The sequence below is a fragment of the Rissa tridactyla genome, chromosome 1, assembly GCF_028500815.1.
Source record: "Rissa tridactyla isolate bRisTri1 chromosome 1, bRisTri1.patW.cur.20221130, whole genome shotgun sequence".
NCBI classification, from domain to species: Eukaryota; Metazoa; Chordata; class Aves; order Charadriiformes; family Laridae; genus Rissa; species Rissa tridactyla.
The window spans coordinates 65734266-65757427 of NC_071466.1; the positions used below are offsets into that span (position 1 = coordinate 65734266).

Here is a 23162-nt window from a genome sequence, read left to right on the forward strand (position 1 = left end):
TTTGTATACAAAAAGTATTCTGCGTTTTAACAATTTATATGGTAGCCTAAGAAAAGTGGTTATTACATTTTACCTATTTAGTATATTTCAAATAATAAAGGAGCTCCTAATGTTTACACTAACCGTAAGAGATAAGAATGAACTTCCTTCCAATTAGCCTTTCATATAACATTTCCCAATTCTTTTTACAGTAATTTTTTATATGAACATGACCACAAAAAGCACTGAAGAAATAGGTCAGCCAAAACTTGGTTCTACATGATCAGCCCAACAGCAGTTCTGTTTAATACCAGTACTGATGTAACAAGAACTGAGGCCTGACGCTTTCTCTTCTCAAAGTTAATGCACACATTATCTATCAGAGTAAAATCAGGAATTACTTTTTCATGTTTTTTTCAAAAGAGTTATACCTCTCACTAAAAAAATCATACCAGGCAGACTTTAAAAATGTATTTATTTTGTAATTGAAAAAATATACATTGAACTGGACATTTAGAAATTAATCTTCCATTACTGAAATAGCTTATGAAACATTTTTTGAAAGATAAAACTAATAGTTTAGTGTAAAATCCTAGCTCTGTCATGCTTCACGGTTTAACTGTAATGAGCACAGGGGATCATTACAGTTTTTAAATAATTGATTTGCATTTTACAGATATATAGGTCATTATTGATTTATCAGCACCTCAACGAGAAGCTTAGGTTCTGTTTTACAATGGTTATTTATACAAAGAAACATGCAATCAATGCAATATCCTGAAACCAAAGTGCTACTGAGGCTGAGTGGGGTTCTGCTAAAAATAATGTAAACAAAATAAAATAATACAGACAAGGTTTATAAATTACTGGATTCTGTAGCATATGGAATATACACAAAACATCAGTGTGATTGTAAATTGATAAATAAACAATACGTTAAATAGTAGAATCTCCATAAAATATTATTGTCTCCATTTTGAACAATGGAGGTAAGCACTATTAATAGCTAGGAATTCTCTCATGTAAAATATTAGATCTCTCCTGAGACCCATTTGTGAAATAAAAGGCTTACATTATTTATCTGGTGGTGTTTCTTTTCCTCCTCCAACATGGCTTAGCATCCTCTTGCTTCCACAACAGTATAATTAAAAGCTTTCCTCTAGTTTCAACAATATGGTGTTATTCTTTAGCCAGAGCCAGCTTTAAACAGACATGAAAACACACAAAAAAATTAATGCAACCTCATAATATCCAAGTGCAATCAGGCCAACAAGAATGCTTTTGCTCCAAGCTTAAAAACTACTTTAAACTAAGTACTGATTTTCATCCTTCGGGACTCCTTCCTCCACTGATTGTTTTACCCACAGCTCAGATACGATTTTAAATTTTTTCCCAAATGTTCTCCTGAGTGCTTTAATCTCTTTTACCCGGGAATGATCTTCTCCTACAATAACATGGGAGACACCCTCTTCAAGGTGAGAGACTACTTTTGCACCATAAAAACGGAGCTCCAAAGCTCTAATTGATAGTGTTGTTCCATGGATTTTGGTTCTGGGCTCATTAACAACAGTGTAACAGTCCACATAAATAGTGTTTCCTCTGAATATACTGAGCTGACAGCTGTTCCATGAATAACGTTCTTCTAACTCTGCAATCACATCCAAAGGTACCAACTTACTGTCTTCCATTCTTGAGAACACTTCCTTGAGTTGTGCAACATCTGTGTCTGCTGTGTAGCTGTCTCCATAACAATCATACTCACGAGCAAAATGTTCTTTTGTGTCAGGAGACATGTGAATCATAAAGGCTGGCTGCCAAGGCACCAGCATTTTCGTTTGAAAACACTGAAGGAGCCACTCTGCCCTCACCACATCGTATTTGTTGGAAGCAATGATGTTTTTCACTCTGACATTCTCAGCTCCTACAATGACACAGTAAGTCTCCGGCCCCGGGTTCTGTACCACGCTGCCACCACATTCGGCTATTCTGCTTTCCAGGTACGACTTTGAGTATTTTCCCATTCCTGTCATAACACAAAACTCAACATCTTCAAATACATTTGAAACCTTGTTTACAGTAGAAAGATCAGGAGCTTTAAACTGCTCAGCTATTCCAATTATCCTCTTCACCTTTGATATAGTTTTCCTTTTTTTCTCTTGTGGCTCATCATACTCATCTATATGAAGGTGCTTAGATGCCAGCTTCCCTTCTGCTTTGCTTCGGAGATCTTCTAACATGACTGAAGTCATGCACTCGTACCACTCTTTGTCCTCTCTTATCTTCTCAATTCGGGGGAATCTCAAAGTACAGTCAGTTTTGTACATATCACTGTTAACAATCTCGGCTGCCTTGATCTGGACTATGACAGAGTTGCAAGGTTCAATGTACATTTCTGGTTTTTCAGTTCCACACAAAATGTTACAGGGAGGGTCCTTCCTATTGTATGGCTTCCAGTGTTTAGCCAGTTTCAAACCTAGATCATACAATTCCTTCATAGTATAGCCAGAGCCAACACGACAAATAGTGTGGAAAACGGTAGGTTTTTCATTTGGAGGGGGCGTCTCTGCAATCGCACACAGAAAATGAGACATCATTCCACCACGTGAGCCCTTCCCCCAGTAACCGCCAACAATTAAAAGGTCTAGTTCATCCATTAGCCCATTGACATATTCTGGCTTGATTTTTAACCAGCCTTCCCCTCGTTTGTCAGGCTTGTAGGTGGACATGGGATCTTTCACCATAATCCCTTCTTCTCTGTTATCTATTGCTTCATTTAAAGCATCAATTACTTCTTTTCTTCTTCTGGCACTTTTTTTCTGTACAACATGGATCCTGCCTGCTACTGGGGTAAATACGCTACTTAAGATTTCATATCTTTTGCTTAGTACTTCATGACCCAACTTCTGATCGTTAACCATCAATACATCGAACACACAGAAGCAGGTCTGCAGATCAGAGTCCTCCACCATTCTTTTTATGTCAAATTTGTTTCCTTTTTGCATAAAGGTTTGAGTCTCAGGATTGTAAGCCATCATTTCACCATCAAGAATGCAGTTTTGTATATTGTTCTTAAATACGTTATGAATAAATGGCGTTAATGAACCATCAAGGGGGGAAGCACCAAACTGCTGAGTATAGTCAAACCCATTTCGGGAAAAATATTTATACACGTCTCCATCTTTGTGCATCTGCATACGCTCACCATCCAGCTTAGTTTCTATGTAGAATACCTGGTTATTCATTTGCTTCTCAATTTGCTGGACATCAGCAATAGCAGCAAGCATTGGTTTAAAGGCAGAAAACAACATGATAGAAACATCACTAAGTGAGACAGAGGGATCATGCAGTTGTCTGCAAACTTTTTCCAAATCAGTTGTGACATTGTGTAATTCAGCAGCATCAGGATGAAAAATGGAAAATATCGTTTGTTGACTAACACCAAGCTTTAGATCCTTTATAATCATGCGGATGAGCCACTTTTGTTCCAGTGCTGTGCTCTGGGTAATTAACTGAAGAAGACTTTTCTTTAACATTCCCTTGTTTTTTGCAGTATTATTACTAGCTATTGCATCTAAGTGTTCGTTGACTTGTTCTATTGTCAGTCTGCCTTGTTTTGGGCTCCTAGGTTTTAACACAAAGTATGCAATCATTGCAAAATCTCCAGCATCTCCACGTGAGCCAGCAGGTGTTCTGTAATTTAAAAGCTTTGCAGCATCTTTTCCATCTTTTGGCAAATTAAGCAGTTCAATATACAGCTTTGCAAGCATAGTTTCTTTAATTCCATATGCCATCCTTTCTCTTTCCAGCTGTGGAAGAATAAGTCGCATAGCTGGATAAAAAGAATCCGTGACGTCTTTCTCTTTCTGATGAAGCGCATCATGGAATTTTCTCCAGGAATCCAGGAAATCCTTGAAATACTTGGTTTTCTCCGGACGAGACTTACACGTCTGGATTCGCTCCAGAGTAGAACACAGATCCGCAAAGGGCACGTGAGAGGCCACTGTCTTTTTTGGAGAAGGTTGTGAAGCCGGTGCGGAAGCCATCAGAGTCTGGTTTGTGAGAAGAACATCAACAAAAAAAAAGAGTATGTATTTGTAGAAAAGGAGAACGTCAGCATTCAAGGCAGTATATATTTGTAGAAAAGGAGAATATCAGCATTCAAAAGACTTATTCTGTCTTGAAAAGGGTATGTCTAAGTAGGATTTATGGATTTTGCTTGGTTTTCTAATGAGGCTGTAATTGTTATCGTTACATAAGGGTCACCAGCCCATACCACCAGCCTTAGTTAGGGGTGAAACTCAGCAGCCAGGCTGAGACACAGGCACCGGCTCGACGAGAGGGTGAGCAGGTGGGAGAAGCGGCCGCGCAGGCGGGGAGGGGTGCGCTTCTCCCGTCTTCTCGCTCTCTCGTCGAGCCGGTGCCACTGCTGCAGGCGGGAATTTCACTGCTCGGAGACCCATTTTCTCCCCCACCCCCCTCCCTCTCCGGGAACGCAACCCGCCCTGACACCACCCGCCCCTCGACCCGCTCCTCCAGCAGCTGAGGAGACCCGCCAGGCCCACCCTGACGCAGTCCTCAGAGGCCGCGTAACCGCTCTCAGGGAGAACAGCGGAGGACCTGCCACCCCCAGAGAGGAGACTTACACGGAAGCGGGGTCTGTGGGGGCGGAAGTCACAGTGACCGCGCCTGCGCATTTACCACGGCGGGCGGGTCCTGACCCGGAAGCGGAAGCGACGGCGGGCGTGATTTCCGGTCTCGGAAGGAGCGGTGGTTGAAGTTGCGCGTCGGGGGGCTGCGCTGGCCCTGAGGCACCGCCGGCGGCTGGGCGGGAGGATGCGGCGGGTGGGTCTCGCCTCACCTCGCCCCGCGGGGAAGGGGTGGCGGTTGGGGACGGCGGCGGGACGGTCTCGTCCCCTGTAAGGCCGGGGCGGGCGGGAGCCAGGTCGCGCCTGTGGGGACCGACCGACCGACGTATCTCGTTTGTTTGGTATTTTAGGGTCCCGCCGTGACTAAATGCGGCCCTTCCCTGGGGGGTAGGGGGCGGGTGACAGGCGGGGTGTTGTCCCGTGGGCCTGTGTGGCTCTTTTTCCGGCCTGTCGGGACGTCGCTGCCGAGGGACCGCTGCCTTGACAGCGCCGTTAAAAGTTCCTTCAGGTGCCTTCCTGCGGAGCCCCGGGGGAACTTTTGCATCTCCACAGCAAGATGCGGCTCTGGTGTTTCGTTTGTCTCTGCTGCCACATGGAACAATTTCTGCAAATCGGCATGCTTGTGCAATATGGGGCAGATGATGGTAACTTCAATGTGGCTAAACATGCCCAGTGAATGTATTGAAAAGGTTGAGCAGGATGTTTATTTTAGGTAAAAAAGGGAATAATTTAATATGCTTGGAAAGTAATATGTTTTAGGAGGCTGTGCTCACTAGAAAGCTAAGGCTCTAATATGATAACAGTCCTTAGCTTGTTCTTGTTTTGTTGTGTGTGTTTGTTTGTTTGTTTTTACCCAGTACCATAATAATTAAAGATATGCTTGTAAGGTTCATTAAAACTTGTCATTTGGGAGGGGAAGTATAATAAGAGTTAAGAGGAAACACTTTCAATTATGAAAATGTACCACCTGATGCAGAGCTGTGGAAGTTTGCTGTTTGAAATAATTAGGACAGGAGGCTTGCTGATCTTAAAAGCCAGAGCCCTTAAATGTCTGACACTTAGTTGTTCTTACTCTGCCTTTTTCATGATTAGGACTAGCTACTTTGCTGGGTTTTATTTTGGTTTTGTTTGTTTGGGGATTTTTTTTATTAAAGTAGAGTCTCTGTAAGATTTTAGTATTAGGAAAACTTATTTTTCCCGTCCTTACTAAATTTATAGGTTTTCTTTCAGATTAGTCCCCCCTCTGAAACTTTTTTTTTTTACAGTTGAGGATTTAATATTTCTACTTGCAGAAGTCTTTTGAATAAATATGAGTAAACATAAAAGCTTGTCTAAATCTTGTCTGTATCTGGAGGAGGTGGAAAGTAGGGGAAGGTACTGCAGTAGAAAGAAACAGGTATCTTTGGATATTTCTCTGTGTTCTTAAGAAATATCTCGTTTGTTTGTTCTGAAACAGTGAAACCTGAAGGATTGCAGCATGTTTAACTTTTTTTTTTTAAGCCCTTTCTCTTTAAAGCAGCTGTTAAACACCGGAATACACTGCTCATACACTAAAGGTTAGCTTTAAGGAGGCAATGTAAATTTATCATAACTTTGTTGTTATGCACTATGTACATTTTATACTGTGTGTTGTATGTATAGTCCAGGACATTTCAACATTATTCTTGAACTTCATTATAAGGTGTTGTTTTCAGGTTTATCAGATGCTTCAAACAAGAGCTGAGCTTGATAGAAACATGAGTGTGATATGCACGGTTTTGTCAGTAAAGTAGATATAGCTTCTAGGGCTGTTGGCTGTTAGCACTTCTTAATTTTCTTTCAAGTAACTGAAGACAAACAGTAATTATGTGTGTAGTTCAAAAGCGGTTTTACTCAAAGTTCATAAATTAAATTGTCTTTCAGGCAGAGATGAAGCCTGGGAAATCATCGCATCCAAAGGTAAATGTTTTCTAATGTGATTAGTGTATGAAAATAGAACTTTTTAATATTAAAAATGTAGACAAAGACAAAAAATGCAACAAAAGTTGTGGCAAATACAAAATTAATTTAAAATGCCATTCAAAATTAGTGAAAAACTGTTCCCAAGTACTTTAAGTATGTGCTTGAGTTTTTATGATCTTCAGTTGATAATGACATTAAGCATTTAAGAATAGCGTTAGGGCACAACAGAATACTATTAAAATGTCTTGCTCATAAAGACTTTGGGTTTTTTCCTCAGAATTTTTATTGTTACGAGTGATTTATATTTTCGGTAGTTACTGAATTATGGTATTTCTACCTCATCTGCTAGAACATAGATGTCTGCAATAATTCAACACCTACATATGTGTATATCTCTGTGGCATAGAATTGAAACTCATCACTTCCAAATTTCATTTCTGTTTTGAGAGGCAATGCAGTTCTGTGACTGTGCAAACTGAACTGGTCTTTAATGATCTTAAAGCCAAAGGCACAGCAGCAGTCTGGCAAAGTCTTACTTTCATTAGGTCTTAATGTTGAATTGGGCCACATTGCTGTTATTCTGTGCTAATGGTTTCCGCAATAGAACTTTGTATTTCAATATTGTCTTCTACTTGTCTCTTAAGTTTACAAACATCATCAAAAAACCACTTGTGGGAACCACCAGCATTCACAAAGGCTAGCCTTTCTAATGCAGCATTATCAGAGGGACAGGAGGAAATGTGAAGCAGACAGATGCTAGAGGAAAGACCTCTGATCATATTTGTGATAAGAAAACATCACCTGTGAGGAGATTCCAGAGGAACAGAGTTTATATAGTCTGGAGAAATTGAAGGCAGTTTACATATGTGGAGGTTAATAAACATTGAACTAGAAAGAAAGAATTTAAGTTCCTCAGTCTCCCTTCCTGTTGAGTACTAGGAAATATTTTCTAGTAGTAAAAGTACCTAAGAACAAGAACAGCTTATGTAGGAATTTCCATTAATATAAGAGTTGCCTATGTAAACATCTGCCAGATAAAACTGTATGGTTCTGCTCTTTATGACTCTATATTTGTCACAGATATTGACTTTCCTGACAAGTTTAAAAAAAAAAAAATCTCCCTTATGTCTGTTTTCATAGCCTCCAACTTAGTCAGCAGTTATAAAATATTGTTGCTGTGTATGCCCTAAAATGGGATGTGACTTCTTGTAGCAAAACCTTGCCATCGGCCAAGTTATGACAATTGCTTGAAATTGCGCTCCATAGAAATATAGTGTTCCTTAAAACAATCCAAGATTTTTTTTTTTTAGTGAAGCAAGAATGATTTCCAAAGGGTTAATATTTTATCTAGGAGATTTGAAAAGGAAATCTGTAAGGAAACCTTATTTCCCTGGCTGAAACAGAACTTCAGCTAGCCTGCCACTGGCCAACTTATTGACTTCCTTTGGTTTCAGTGTCTTCAACTGTAGTACGTGGATGATGTTTCATGCCATGTCTCTGTAGAGCTATGATAATTCTAACAGTAGAAGTCAATATAACAGATAATCCTGCTAAAGAGTCAGCCATTAAAAAAAAATAAATCTAGTCATATTTGCAGATGACAGAAATTGATTTAAAAAGTTCTGTTTTAGAAGACATAAAGGTGTGCGCGCTTCTTGTCTTAACTAGGACATTGGGCAGTTATGGAGCAAGTCTGTAAGTTGTTCTTGTAGTCTAGGAACAGAAGTAGTCTTGTCTAGAAAGAGAAACAGGCTTGTCCAAGTGTTGGGTCTGCTCTGTTTCTCAGATTGACCAGCTCAGACATCAAGTCTAAACATATTGTTTTCCCTTTCCTTCCTATGCCCTCCTCCCTTTCCCTGATTATTCTGGCATCCTGCTAGTCACAAAAATTGGAGCACAACACGTGCTCTTCATAATTCAACATAAGAGTTTTTGCATCGTAAGATATTGTATTGTAAACTGTTTGAAGGGCGTATAACTTCCCACCCAGCACAACAGTAATGGGAAATGAAAGCCAAGAAGCGTTTCCTTTTTTTTTGGTAGTCTTGCAGTCTCAGATCTCATACACTTCAAAAAGTGTTGCGGAACACCTTATTGGTCACTGAAAATTAATATATTAGCTTACCATTTTTATTTATGTACTTTAAGTGGAAATCCACTGTTCAGGCCAAACAAGATAATGTTTGGAAGGCCTGCTACTTTGGACTCCATAGAAAGGATGGTTTGTAGCTTTATTGAGAATCAGCTTCTATTGACTTGGCTTTGAGTCACTTCTAGGCCTGTGTGCTTGTTTGAGAAACCATAATTTTCCTTTCTTGTGGTCTTTGAAGTTGGTGGGGAAGAAAGTGTGAGAAACTTGTATCTTAGTTCTCTAGCTATCAAATCTTGCAGTAAGATGTGAAGTAAGAGACTTGGTCTGATTCAAGCCTGGAAATGGATGGAGCTAATGAAGTTTCACTTAGCTGTGAAGAAAAGTTGAATAGTTGTGTATCATCACAGAAGCTTCATGGTTGGAAAGGACCTTTGAGATCATCGAGTCCAACCAAACAACCTACAATCTCTGCCACTAGAGCATGCCCTGAAGTGCCACATCTAGACGTTTCTTAAATATCTCTAGGGATGGTGACTCAACCACCTCCCTGGGCAGGCAGTTCCAGTGCCTGACCACTCTTTCAGTAAAGTAATTCTTCCTAATATCTAATCTAAACCTCCCCTGCTGCAGCTTCAGACCATTTCCTCTGGTCCTGTCATTATTCACCTGGGAGAAGAGGCCAACACCCACCTCTCTCCAGCCTCCTTTCAGGTAGTTGTAGAGGGCAATGAGGTCTCCCCTCAGTCTCCTCTTCTCCAAGCTAAACATGCCCAGCTCCCTCAGCCTCTCCTCATATGGCCTGGTCTCCAGACCCCTCACCAGCCTGGGAGCTCTCCTCTGGAATATGCTCCAGCACTTCAATGTCCCTCTGGTACAGTGGGGCCCAGAACTGAACACAGTACTCAAGGTGAGGCCTCACCAGTGCGAAGTACACAGGCACGATCACTTCCCTGCTCCTGCTGGCCACGCTATTCCTGATACAAGCCAGAATGCTGTTGGCCTTCTTGGCCACCTGGGCACACTGCTGGCTCATGTTAAGCTGGCCACCCACAGCACTCCCAGGTGTAGTTGTTCATTAGTGCAGGGTAGTCAACTTTACTTAAATATGTAGGTGAGCATGAAACATTTGTGGCTGTGTATAGTTTACCCTTCCTGCTAACTACCATACGTTGAGCTCTAGTTGTACGATACATTGGTTTTGTAACTCCAATAGCAAACTTTATAGATATACTTTTATATAGATATCATAGGTAATCGCACAGCAGCAGTATTTCAGCAGTTTACCATTTTGATAATGTTATCCTACCAAAATGAAAATAGGAAGCTGTGCATAGATGAAACTAACATGGCTTATAAAGTCAGCTCTGAGTATCAGTCTTCATATAGCTATCCTTAGTGCATATGGGATAGCCATCCACAGACCTCAATCACCTTAAGATTTTTATGACTTCTTTGGTTTTCAGTAGCTGTTTTAATGATGGATCTCTCACTGTTTTGTGAATGTCTTGTTGAGGAAGCATTTGAGTTTCTAAGAAAGTCAGCAAAACTTTGAATCGCATAGATAAGGAGAGTATTTTTACTGTGTCATTATCAGTGTTCTTACAGTCTCAAAAAGTAATGCAGGAAATATTTGTCAGCTTCATTAGAAGTGCTTGTTCAAATTAAAGTGTCTGCTTTATGTGTCTTGTAATTACTGTGACTTCTTTACTAGAGAAATGGATCACAAGAATTAAATTTTCGTATAGACAATATTTGCGCATACTTGGATGTGAATATTGAACGTGAGCTCATAAATAATAGAACAAAGTTGGGATAATTGCTCTATAGACTAGTTTATATTTCACCAGTTTTATATATTTGGTGTGGATACATTATATAAAAGCTTAATTTCAGGTTGCCTTAGGTTAATATGTAAATCTTAAGATTATTTAATTGACGCATAAAGTAATTAGAGATTACTTTTTTTTCCTGGTCCTATTAGGTGCTTATCATATCTGTGGAGTGCAAAGGCTGTGACTGCAGAGGTCACCTTTTATCACTCGATCCTATTAAGGTGGCTGGTGCAGTTGCAGCCCTCTCCAGTAGTATTAGGCCATACAGCTTATTTTGGTGTAGGTCCTGTGACTTGAATGCTTGAATGTATCTCTGCATGTCAGACTCCTTTGGAGTTAATTCGGCTTCTTACTGCGCTACATTGCTTTAGGAGGTTATAACTTTGAGTGTTTCCTAAGCTGTAATTATTATCTGCTATATAACTTAGAGTGTTCTTAAACAAGCGAGCCTGTGTTGTCACTTCCAGGCAGTATGGCTATTCAGCTCAGTGGTGACTGAATGGTTGCTGTAGTTCTCATGTAGGTTTAGCAGTTTTTGCCTACTTCGGTAATATATTTGAATCCAGCAGTGAATAATGCAAGAGATTCTGTGTATGCTGTAAGACATAACTGTCTCTTATGGTTAGAAAGAAGATATAATTCATTATCATTAATACCACTCTCCTCACTTTATGCTGCGTGTATGTTTTTGTCATGAGTCTGTTTTCATGTTTAGACTTTTCAGCAGTTGTGCTTTTCATTGATCAAAGAATAATGTAGTTTGCTGGCTGTTTTCAGTGGTCTTGTATGATGATATAATCCTTCATTCAGCTAAAGATTTAATGTAGATGACTGATCTGATTGTGGAAAACCATCATTATACATCAGAACCAACCCAAATATAGCAAAACAGCTGTCACAAATGCAACTACAGTGTAGTATCTTACTGTAGAGGAGTCTCTTCTGCAGTTTACGTGTTGCTCTGAAATCACAGTTGATCAAGATTCTGATCCACAGCTACTAAATGATCGCAGACCCTGTGTGCATTGTGAGCCTCTGCTGGATGCAGAGTGAAGTGCATAGGCTTACTCTTGGCCTTAAGCAGCAGCAGTTTAGAAATAAGGGCTATTTTTGTTTGCGTTCTTTGGATTCTAGAATTACTTATATGAGAAGCTTGGACAAACTGGTGATACAGTCTGTATGGTTGTTCTGTTGGTCAGTAGGGAACAATGGGTGAAAACATAAGTTGTTATGGTCCCAGGCAACCAATTTTGTAGTGCTGCTGATGGACCTTGCCTGCTGAAGTAGTATAAATGGAATTCTGAAGAGTTCTAAAGCCTTTTCCTCGTGATTGCATTTCTGCTTGTTTTACAGAGCTGAATGGTTTCCAAAAATTGAAAGGGAGTTTGCCACCAAGTTTGATGTTTATGCCCTAATGTATTGACTTGCCATTAATCTTCTGCAAGCATGAATGCTTAAATCACATCCCTTTTTTTTTTTTTCCCCTCCCTATATTTATACATATATGTTTGGGTTTTTTTACAGGATTTACTTGGAGTAAAAGATCACTGACTTCTACAATGGAAAAGTCATGGATGCTTTGGACCTTTGTTAAAAGATGGCTACTAGCTTTGGCTTCCTGGTCTTGGAGTCTCTGCCGTATTTGTCTTTTACCCTTGATAGTAACTTTTCACTTGTACGGCGGCATTATACTACTTATATTAATATTTGTGTCAATAGCAGGCATATTATATAAATTCCAGGATGTGCTGCTTTACTTTCCTGAACAGCCCTCTTCATCACGCCTTTATGTTCCTATGCCTACTGGTATACCACATGAAAATATCTTCATCAAAACCAAAGATGGAGTTCTTCTCAATCTTATTCTGCTGAGATACACAGGGGACAATGCAGCATATTCTCCAACCATCATTTACTTCCACGGGAACGCAGGCAACATTGGCCACAGGTTGCCAAATGCTTTGTTAATGCTGGTAAACCTGAAAGTAAACTTAATTCTTGTTGATTATAGAGGGTATGGAAAAAGTGAAGGAGAAGCAAGTGAAGAAGGTTTGTACTTAGATTCTGAGGCTGTGTTAGACTATGTGATGACTCGGTCTGATCTTGATAAAACAAAAATTTTTCTTTTTGGCCGTTCCTTGGGGGGAGCAGTAGCTATTCACTTAGCTTCTGAAAATTCCCATAGGATTTCTGCCATCGTGGTGGAGAACACCTTTCTTAGCATCCCATACATGGCCAGCACTTTGTTTTCTTTCTTTCCAATGAGATACCTTCCTTTATGGTGCTACAAAAATAAATTTCTGTCCTACAGAAAAATCTCTCAGTGCAGAATGCCTTCTCTCTTCATCTCTGGGTTGTCTGACCAGTTAATTCCACCAGTTATGATGAAGCAACTTTATGAATTATCCCCAGCTCGGACTAAGAGATTGGCGATATTTCCTGATGGAACTCATAATGACACTTGGCAGTGCCAGGGTTATTTCACTGCACTCGAACAGTTCATCAAAGAAGTAATAAAGAGTCACTCCCCTGAAGAAATGGCGAAAACATCATCTAATGTAACAATAATATAATTGATATTCCTCTTTGGGGTGGGGAGGGGGGAGTACCTGCACTGTACCTTGATTTGTGAAAAGTGGTGAAAGAATGTCCATTTTTAAATGTATGTCATGTCTGTACTTGCCTAAAGAGTAAAATTAAACTTGGAAAGGTCTGATGCTTTATTAAGATGTTCCAGATAACTTTTACATTTGCAGCATTGTAAATGAACCATTTTATGTCTTTCTCGTAATTTTTTGGTATCTCTGTCCATATGTTCCATTTGTTTGATATGTACAACGGATGCTATTAAAGGAACTTGCTACAAAAGTAGTACAGAATGTATTAGTTTAGAACAATGGGAGGCACTTCAGTATTCACTGCTGTGTGTGTGAGCTTCTTGGACAGTCATGGTTAGCACAATGATTTGTTGTTTCCCTTAGAGTTTATTTAAAGTGTGCCATGCATGAGATTAGTGTTTTATTCCTTGAAATTTTATATTATGCAAGGTGGGAAGTCTTTAATGTGCTAAATAATATAAAATAACATTAATAGTAGAGTATACTTGCAGGTATACTATCCTGGGTTATTACTGTTTTTTATGGTTATGCATACATATATATTTCAAACTGCAACTCAAGAGGAAAAGACACTTTTCCTCTTTTCCTCTTTTCATTTTTCTTTGTATTATAATAGTGCCCAGAAAGTTGTGTGTGCCTAAACATCACGGTTTCAGGATTTTGCCCAGGCAATTTCATAGAAAACAGAAAAGTAACCTTTAAAAAGCTCCTTTCTGCCCCAGGCTCTCCTCACTAATGTATAGGCAAACTATTTGTTGGTATTAGTTTGCTTGTGCATTTGAGGTGGGATTTCCCAAGGCAGAGTGGATGGTGTGATAGAAAAGTGTGTCACACAAGGTAAAAGTATGTATTTGTGTTTGATTTTTAGGCTGCTGTAATTATATGGCTGTGCCCTTTATTTATTAGTCCAAAAGAAACAAATCCAAATAATTACCAATGATCCACCTGATTAGAGATTAATGTATGCAGTTGTTACAGCAGGGATAACAAAAATGAGCAGTGCATTAAATTTAGTAGACCTAAGCTTAGTTAATCTGAAAGAGATGATGCTTATTTTAACACTTTCACCCATTTGCTTGCAGAAAGTCTTGAAGTTCTGTTATACCATGTGGAAACAGTCTAAGCATCGGCAAGTTTTCTTTATCTCTGCTGGGATTTTTGAGGCTAGTATCTCACCATTTCAGAGCCATCAGTGCTTAAATTGAGAGAGTTTAATTCTGACTGAATGTCAGGTTGCTTTTTTTTTATTTTTAGGGGCCTTTATCCTAGGTAGTCACGTCAAAGTCGTATGCTGTCAGCTCAGTCTGTACTGGAGTGTACTGGAGTTTAAATCTCTTCTGCAGGTTTAATTTCTCATTTGCTGCAGTTCAGTTTACCTCTTCAAAATATTTTTTTATGAGAAGAACAAACTGTGGAAAAGCCTCTACACAATCTGTTGCCCTTCAGATTGAAATTTTTAAATAAAGTTTTCTGCCATGTTGTCCTGATTCAGAAAAGCATCTTAGCACACACTTAAAATCTGTTTCCTGATGGACAGTGGTATTTTAAGCTTGTGCTTAAGTTCTCCGCTTGAATAAAACTGCTTTCCTGAACTGGTGCCTTAATGGTCATGCCTCCTGAAATTTATTACATGGAGTTACAAGTCTTACGTACACATGGGTAATAGTTGTTGGCAATTTATAGATAGGGTGATACATCTTTGCTTAAATGTGATTTTTTTTTTTTTTATTATTTTCAATAAACATACATAACAGAAGTTGCTGCTTTCTCTGGTAAGTATCTTTTGGCACACTGTTATCAAGTTTATTAGTGTTGATTGAAATAAGCTGTAGACCTTTTTGGATCTATGGACCCAAAATGACAGACTGAGCATAGTTTTAAGTCTGAGTGAAACCAAAGCTTATCTCCTCAGCCTTCCGGTGGTAGTATTTTTTAGGGGGGAGGCAGGTGGGGAAGGTATATTGGTGAAGTTTGACTGGGGGAGTGGGGGGTGTGCTTATATAGCAGAAGGGAGTTAATAGACAGCATTCCCTTTCCCTGATGTATTCTGAAATGAAAACGTGACCTGCTCGCATGGATTGTTTCAGCTACTTCACATTGCTGTAGAATTAAGGTGGAGGGAGAGAAGGAAATGAGTGGGCAAATACTGCTTTTCTAAAAAGTGGATAAAGCCAAAAGAATAGTTTGTTTGTTAGAGGCAGAGCGAAGAGAAAGTAACTGTTTCAGAAGTTCTCATAACTTGCCATTAAGTCCCATTGTTTTTTCATAAAATGTTGATTTCTAAAGTAACGTGACTTTTTACCCCACTTTCTGCCACCCAAAGACAAACAAAAACTTCAACCCAACATACCCCCAGTATTATATGGCACTTACATACAGCTGAAGTCTTGCTTGGGCACACAGTTGCTAAGTCAAATTATGGCAATCTGGAGCTGTTCAGAGTGGACTGTATCTAACTATGACTTTTGATTATCAAGCCGTATCATGTCGCTATACTGTCTGCAGGACATAAGGGTGAAAACTTAGCCTGATTTTGCAAGTATTGGGTGTGAGAAGACACCGTTGACATATATGCCTCCTTCACGCTCCATGTGGTTTCTTCCACATATGCACATTTTTACTTCTCCGTTAGTGGGTTGCGCACATACACTTGTGAATGAATGTCTGTTATCATGCTATTTTTTATTGCATTGACTATGAAATCCACTGAAAGAAAGTGGGAAGGAAATGATTTTTTTTTTAATGCAAATATTCCACTGCGGTCCATACTATCTTTTAAGGGAGGGAAAAGGGGAAGAAACTTGTTTTGACAAGTCAAGACTTGCTTTTATTTTATGGTCTCGGTTTCAACAGAATTATCTGCTGCTAAAAGCCATTTTAGTGAACTGCAAGCAACGTAGTAGTAATAACTTCAAATTGCCAAAAGGTGTATTGTGATACTGTTGCGTTTATTCCACTTAATACTATTATATGTTTTCCTTTAACAGTTCTCCATTTGTGTATAGGTGTTTCCCAGCTCTTTGTCCTATATATATAAATTTCTAGTATGGGAAGAGGAAGTTGAGTTATTTTCACAGGTTTGTAAGAAAGCCTCTTGGTTTAAATATGCTCATTAAAGGCATTGTTTCTTTTATAAGAGGAACTTTTAAGTTTAAAAAACAAATAAAGAAAATAAAAGAAAAAAGAGTGGACGGGTCAGGAGTTGAACTGGAGCAGCTGTAGCAGTAAAGTCCTTGTAAGGAAGCATCCAGTATAAGACCTTGTGTGCGCACACGTGTGTGTGGTTTTAATTAGTGGAAATATTTGAGGCTTCCTGCTAGCCCAAGTTTACATTCCCAGTATTTGTTTCTGAACTGTGAAATGCAGAGAGAGATAAGCTATGCTTTCATCTGAAGAAATGTTAACTGGTGTAGCTGCCCTCATGTCCATTTCTCAGGTAAAATTAGAAATAGAGCACAAATACATTTGGTAGGCTATGGACAATCGCTCAGTTGAAGGGCAGATGGATTAACTACTTATACTAAATATGCATATCAGCATCTCTAAGCTAATCATTTGCATCACGTTGGATGTTCACAGTGAAGAATGCAAGGCTGAATTGAGAGTCCAAGGTATGGTCTCTTCTATTAGCAAAAAGATGCAGACGTACCTCCATTTGTATTTCGTAATTCAATTCCTGAGAAGTACATTTTTATTTTTGTTAAAGACAGATGATTTTGCTAGGGGCACTTCTGCCAAATATAAAATCAGTGCCTCTTGCATGTAGTGGGATCAGCCTGAAGTATCCCATTAAGAATAATTTACAATGCCATCCTGCTTGTATAATTTAGATTAGAACCCTGCTGAAGTGTAAATAGCATATTGAAGTTCTAAATAACACTTGTGTTTCGAATTCAGAAACAGTGATTGAATATATGATGCAAGCTTTTTATTTTATTTTTCTTTAATATATAGTTAAAGCAAAAATGTCTTATAAAGTATTCTTAAGTTTTGTAGACAAAGCGTAAATGTTACTGTATATGTGCTAATTGTGGCAAAGTTTTACATTCTCATTCTAGTCTGGTTTTTACAATAAAATTAATTTTACAAAAAACACTTTTCTATTTTTATGTACTGACATATGCAATAAATTGATACATTAAAAGTGCTGTTAATGTCTTGCTCTAGTTTGTGGCCTGTGTTCAGTATGTGTACGGGGGTATTTTTGTATGCATGGGAACTGATCCACCTCAAGGTATCCTTTTCAGTTACTTACTTGTTATGGCTTTGGCCAGATTGGCCAATGGCCGGCGACAGATGCTCTCCCCCCATCTCTTGGACACGGAGAGGAGGAGGAGAGATAAAGAGATTTACGAGTTTAGAAGAAACTAATCTACTTTAATGTAATATTAATAGTAAAATAAAAAGGAAATAATAAAATAGATACAGTATATACAAAACCGTATTAAGCTCCCAGGACGACATCACTGGCAGGCACTGGGGAAGTCCCAGACTGGACTCAGCAACAGATGGGAACTGGATTCCACAGGTGGAGTCAGGAACACACGGATCGGGATCAAAGGCAGATGAACAGACAGGGTCCTCCTCAGATGTCGGCCATTGAAGAAAAGAGACTGACCCATTGATCCCTCAGCTTTTACACTGAGCATGGGGCAGATGGGACGGAATACCCAGTTGGTCAGTTTTGGGTCACCTGTCCTGTCCGCTCCTTCCCGCAGGTGGGACCCCTCTATGCCTCTCCGCTTCCGACCCTCCAACGGGGCAAATAACAAAATTAGCTGACCTTGGTTGTTACAGCAATAAGTATAAGCAAGAGCCTAACTGCATACCATTTCTTGGCAATAATTGTAAACATTGGTCTTATCACTCTGAGAATGAACCCTTTTTGGCACAACACGCTGTTAATTTCAGAGAGTTAGAAGCGGCTTAGATAAGTAAAATTACTGAACAAAAAGTTGATTCTGTTTACCTCAAACCAGGATGTTACTAAAACCAGAGCAGGTGGAATGTACATCTGCATTGTTAGATGTAGTGTTTGTGGAAACCAATTACAGCAGGGAAAAACTATATTGCAAATATCTATTTCTAAGCTTAGTCCACATATCCTCACTTTCGGGAAGTGTTAATAAGTAAAACTGATATGTGATAGCTCTCCATCACTTTCTAATACATCCTGCATTTCAAAACTTCTCTGTTATCTGGGGGACTAAGAGAAGTCCCCCAAATAATCATAGAATCATAGAATGGCCTAGGTTGGAAGGGACCTTTCAGATCATCTAGTCCAACCATCATATGTGACATAATAATATTGTAAGTGACATAAAAAAGTGACACTTAGGAAATACAGAGTCATAAAATCGTCAAGGTTGGAAGGGACCTTTAAAATCATTGAGTCCGACCATCAACCTCACTCTGACAAAAACCACCACTAAACCATGTCCCTCAGCACCACGTCTACCCCTCTTTTAAATACCTCCAGGGATGGTGATTCCACCACTTCCCTGGGCAGCCTGTTCCACTGTTTGACAACCCTTTCCTTGAGGAAATTTTTCCATGAGGAAATTCAATCTAAACCTCCCCCAGCGTAACTTGAGGCCATAAAATAAATTGATGCAGTGATACATATTGTGACACATATTTGTGATACATATTTTTAAGTGTTTCCAACTAGTTTTACCACCTGTTGCTGGTAATATTTTAAATGTCAATTTTAAATGCTATAATGCCACTCTAGCAGCTCTATAGTGAATTCATGTAGCTGCAGTGGGATACTTGGGCTGAAGCAATTTCTACTCTCTTGCAGAGAAATGCATAACTAAACTTTTATCACCTCTGCTTCCATCCTGCATGGTTAATGCGGAATACCTGTAAAATAAGGATTTACTGCTGCCTTTTCTAAAGCAGCAACATGTGTGTCCTCTCCTGAATTACTGCAAGGTTTATAGTTCAATTTTAATCCAATACCTAGGAAAGAGGGGTAGGGGGGATGGTGTTACATTTTGACGCTTTATTCAAGATACCTATTAGTTTTGAATGGAAAAAAAGATTCCAATTCTTGAAAAGGAAGCAATGAATGTAAAGGAGCAACTGAGATTTGTGTACGTCATGTGAATACTGCTCTTCTTGAATGAAAAGCAATTTGCTGTCTTGTGAACTATGTCACTATATCTCGCACAGTGCTACTCCAAGCCTTGCATTTGCTTTTTCTTATTTGAAAATTGATAAGCAGCTGGGCTACAAAGTGCAACATAAACTGTGTCCTGTAATCTTGCACGATGTTATATTCATTTGCTTAGTAGGTATGTATAGGTTTACATATCAGATAGACAAAGGTAAAATATAGTGTTTGAATTTCTCTCAGAATTTGCAGGTGCTGCTTAAATCATAATAAGCATTCCTAAGGGCATATGAACATCTAAACTAAAATGCTAGAAATCAAACCTAAACCAAAGGCAGGGGACTTGCTGTCTGTTAAAAAGCTCAAGTATAGGTAGGTAAGGTTTTGAGAAAATACTGAACCATTGTCTAAACAAAAATTATTTGTTCCAAAGATATTGAACATGCCTGAGCTTTAAATCATTTGTTGGACACTATTCAGGGTCTTCATTTTAGACTTTTTACAGAGTTCTGTCTCTGTAAGTAGATAAGGAAGATAAACTGAATATTTTCTGGAAATGTTTTGAAAACCTTAATGTGATTAATTTGTTATGCTTTAGCTTGGGTGGGGGCAGAATAGCTCTCCTATGTCTTGAAAAACAGTTATTCTTCTTTCTCTGAAAGGCCATAGAGCTTAAGAGCAGACCTGGTTTTATTGTTATTACAGAACATGGTATCACTCATGATAACTGGAGATACCCCTTTAATAATCTTAAGCAATGAGCTGGATAACGCAAAAGTGCAAGGTTGCTGACATAAAATGTGTGTTCACATACCAAGTTTGGAGAGATGCTGCCGCTAGTTTTGACAAGCGACTAAGGAACGGATTTTGCTGCTTGATACAGAAAGAAAGGAAGTTCTACAGCTGTTTTGTGTTATGCTTACATCTGGTATGGGCTGATTATTTACAAAAATTCAAAGGGAAAGGTCAGGCAGAGAACCCTTCCCTTTCTATCCTTGAGGACTCAGGGACAGTGTAGCAATTATATACAGCTATGAAGAAATAACGCCATGATTTGAAAATACTCGTATGCCTGTCCTGTGCCCTCTATTAAAGGTCCACAGGCTGTAGCAGCAGAAGAGTGGCCACTCCCACATGACGGGCCATGGCTCCTTGTTTATTTTGCTACCATACAAACGCATTTTTAGCCCATCTGTGCAAGATCTGTCAAGTTGCATAGTGTCGAAGAGGTAGAGAAATGCAATACTCCGTGTTGCTGGATAGCCAAGGCAGTGAGACTATAAGAGAAGTGAGCTACAGCTGTATGACAGAGCTCCGTTTCTCCTGTGCAGTAAGAAGGAATCGCTATAACATCATGGGGGCGGGGGGAAGGGGAGGACACTGGCGTTAAGCTGCTGTAGTATATAAATATTGTGTTTTCTATTTTATATACCTTGTGGTATTTGTCTTGTGTTTTACATATCTTGATATATCTTTTGTCTTATATAACTTGTGTTTTCTTTTTATGTTTTATATATTTAAAAAAAAAATTTATATTTCTTGTTGGTTCTGCTGCATACTTTGTCAGACACCTATGATAATTGCTTTTCCTTCCTGTGCCATTTCCTACTCTCTTTGAAACCACTGTAATAACCATGTAAAAAGTAATGATAGCTGCAAGTCAGCTGTATGTTTATTTTGTGTAGTTTGCATGCCAGATTTGGACCCAAATTGTCTAGATGTCTAGAGAAATAAAGCCTTAGGCAAGAAATAAATCAAGCATGGCATACCTAAAACGTGCAGAGGCACTCGTGTTATCCTAGGCAATTTTGAAATTAGGAGGCAACGAGAGAAGAATACATCTTTTGCTTCAGAAAAATCTCATAGGATAGTTTTGGGGTTTTTTTCCTTTTAACAATGTATTATATCAAATAGGACCTTAACTGTTTGTATAATACATCCTTTGCTTGCAAGATATTCAACAGCTTCCAAAAATTTAAGATAATAGGATATAAGATACACACTACAGGAGCACAGTATCCACAAATAGACTGATTTTTGGATCCATATGTGAGGCAGGAACTTACCTGGTTTTGCTAGTGTGTGAATGAGGGTCTTTGATCATAAGGTCGGAGGGCTAATTGACAGAGCTTTAAACCTGGCTCGAAGCGGGAGGGGGACAATATCAGGCTTGCACATGACAAGCCGTAGGATGACACACCAAGGTTAGAGGAATGGGGTGCTAGTGAGGGTCTGCAGCCTGGTGCTCCAAGATGTGCAGGCTACACTGCAGCACACTTGAAGTCTTCCAGAGATGAGCCAGAGATCCTGAGGTAATAGGAGCCAAGAGGGAAACACCAGTGAAATACCCCAAAGGAATTATGGGGTGTTCTTCTAAGAAGGTGACACAGCCAACAGCCCAGCTGAAGTGCCTCTACACCAATGCACACAGCATGGGCAACAAACAGGAGGAGTTGGAAGCCACCATGCTGCTAGAAAGCTGTGACCTAGTTGCCATTATTGAAACTTGGTGGAATGAATCCCATGACTGGAGTGTGGCAATTGGTGGCTACAGGCTGTTCAGAAGGGACAGCTGAGGAAGGAGAGGTGAAGGTGTTGCCCCTTACATCAAGAAATGGATAGGAGTGTGAAGAGCTGTCTCTGAAGCATAGCCATGAGCAGGTTGAAAGCTTATGGGTAAGAATTAGAGACTGAAGCAACAAAGGGAGCCTTGTGGTCAGTGTCCGCTACAGGCTGGCTGATAAAGGGGAGCCTATTGATGAAGCCTTCTTACTTCAGGTACGGGAGGCATTGCACTCGCAGGCTCTTGTCCTGCTGGGGGACTTCAACCACCCTGACATCTCCTTGAAAATTAGCAGTGAACAAGGAGAGCAATGGATGTCATCTATCTGGACTTCTGTAAGGCCTTTGACATGATCCCCCACAACATCCTTGGGGAGATATGGATTTGATGAGTGTACGATTTGGTAGATGAGGAATTGGTTGGATTGTCGTATCCAAACGGTAGTGGGTCAACAGCTCAATGTCCAGATGGAGATTGGCGACAAGAGATGTCCCTCAAGGGTCCATACTGGGACTAGTACTGTTTAATATCTTCATCAATGACATAGACAGTGGGATCGAGTGCACTCTCAGCAAGTTTGCAGACAACACCAAGCTGAGTGGTGCAGTTAACATGCGTGAGACACGGGATGCCATCCAGAGGGTCCTGGACAGGCTTGAGAAGTGAGCCTGTGTGAACCTCATGAAGTTCAACGAGGTCAAGTGCACAGTTCTGCACCTGGGTTGGGGCAATCCTCGGTACCAATACAGGCTGGGGGATGAAGGAATTGAGGGCAGCCCTGAGGAGAAGGACTTGGGAGTACTGGTGGATGAAAAGTTGGACATGAGCCAACAATGTGTTCTCACAGTCCAGAAAGCCAACCGTATCCTGTATCAAATTAAGCATGGCCAGCAGGTCCAGGGAGGTGACTCTGCCCCTCTACTCCACTGTGGTGAGACCCCACCTGGAGTACTGCGTCCAGCTCTGGGCCCCTCAGGCCCAGGAAAGCCCCAGGAACAACATGGACCCTGGAAAGACATGTTGGAGTGGGTCAAGAGGAGGGCCACAAAAATGATCAGAGAGCTGGAGCACTTCTCCTATGAGGACAGGCTGAAATAGTTGGGTTGATTCAGCCTGGAGAAGAGAAGGCTCTGAGGAGACTTATAGCAGCCTTCCAGTACCTAAAGGGTGCTTATAAGAAAGATGGGGACAAACTTTTTAGCAGGGCTTGTTGCAATAGAAAAAGGGGTAATGCTTTTAAACAAAAAGAGGGTAGACTGAGACTAGATAGAAGGAAGAAATTTTTTACAAGTGTGGTGAAACACTGGAATGGGTTTCCCAGAGAGGTGGTAGATGCCCCATCCCTGGAAACATGCAAGGTCAGGTTGGACGGG

At 39.9% G+C, this 23162-nt stretch overlaps 2 protein-coding genes across 7 annotated transcripts; one reads left to right on the forward strand and one right to left on the reverse strand.

Moving 5' to 3' along the window:
* Window positions 1-437: 437 nt before the first annotated feature.
* LIG4 (DNA ligase 4) lies at window positions 438-4700 on the reverse strand. Of its 2 annotated transcripts, none has more exons than XM_054193488.1 (2): window positions 4623-4700; window positions 438-4028 (listed from the first exon to the last, which is right to left on the reverse strand). In XM_054193488.1, the coding sequence occupies exons 1-2, from the start codon at window positions 4671-4673 to the stop codon at window positions 1284-1286; spliced, it is 2796 nt and encodes a 931-aa protein (XP_054049463.1). In that variant the 5' UTR covers window positions 4674-4700; the 3' UTR covers window positions 438-1283. The 2 variants fall into 2 exon arrangements, with proteins under 2 accessions (XP_054049463.1, XP_054049471.1); XM_054193496.1 differs by lacking the exon at window positions 4623-4700 and adding an exon at window positions 4542-4617.
* A 3-nt stretch (window positions 4701-4703) lies between these two features.
* Window positions 4704-14700, forward strand: ABHD13 (abhydrolase domain containing 13). 5 transcript variants are annotated; one of them, XM_054193534.1, is made up of 4 exons: window positions 4711-4821; window positions 6126-6181; window positions 6528-6563; window positions 12015-14700. In XM_054193534.1, exon 4 carries the CDS (start codon window positions 12050-12052, stop codon window positions 13061-13063), a length of 1014 nt encoding a protein of 337 aa, XP_054049509.1. In that variant the 5' UTR covers window positions 4711-4821; window positions 6126-6181; window positions 6528-6563; window positions 12015-12049; the 3' UTR covers window positions 13064-14700. The 5 variants fall into 5 exon arrangements, with proteins under 5 accessions (XP_054049501.1, XP_054049509.1, XP_054049519.1 ...); XM_054193544.1 differs by lacking the exons at window positions 4711-4821; window positions 6126-6181 and adding an exon at window positions 4886-5269 and having other exon boundaries at window positions 12015-12539; window positions 12802-12999; XM_054193526.1 differs by lacking the exon at window positions 6126-6181 and having other exon boundaries at window positions 4704-4821.
* Window positions 14701-23162: the final 8462 nt, after the last annotated feature.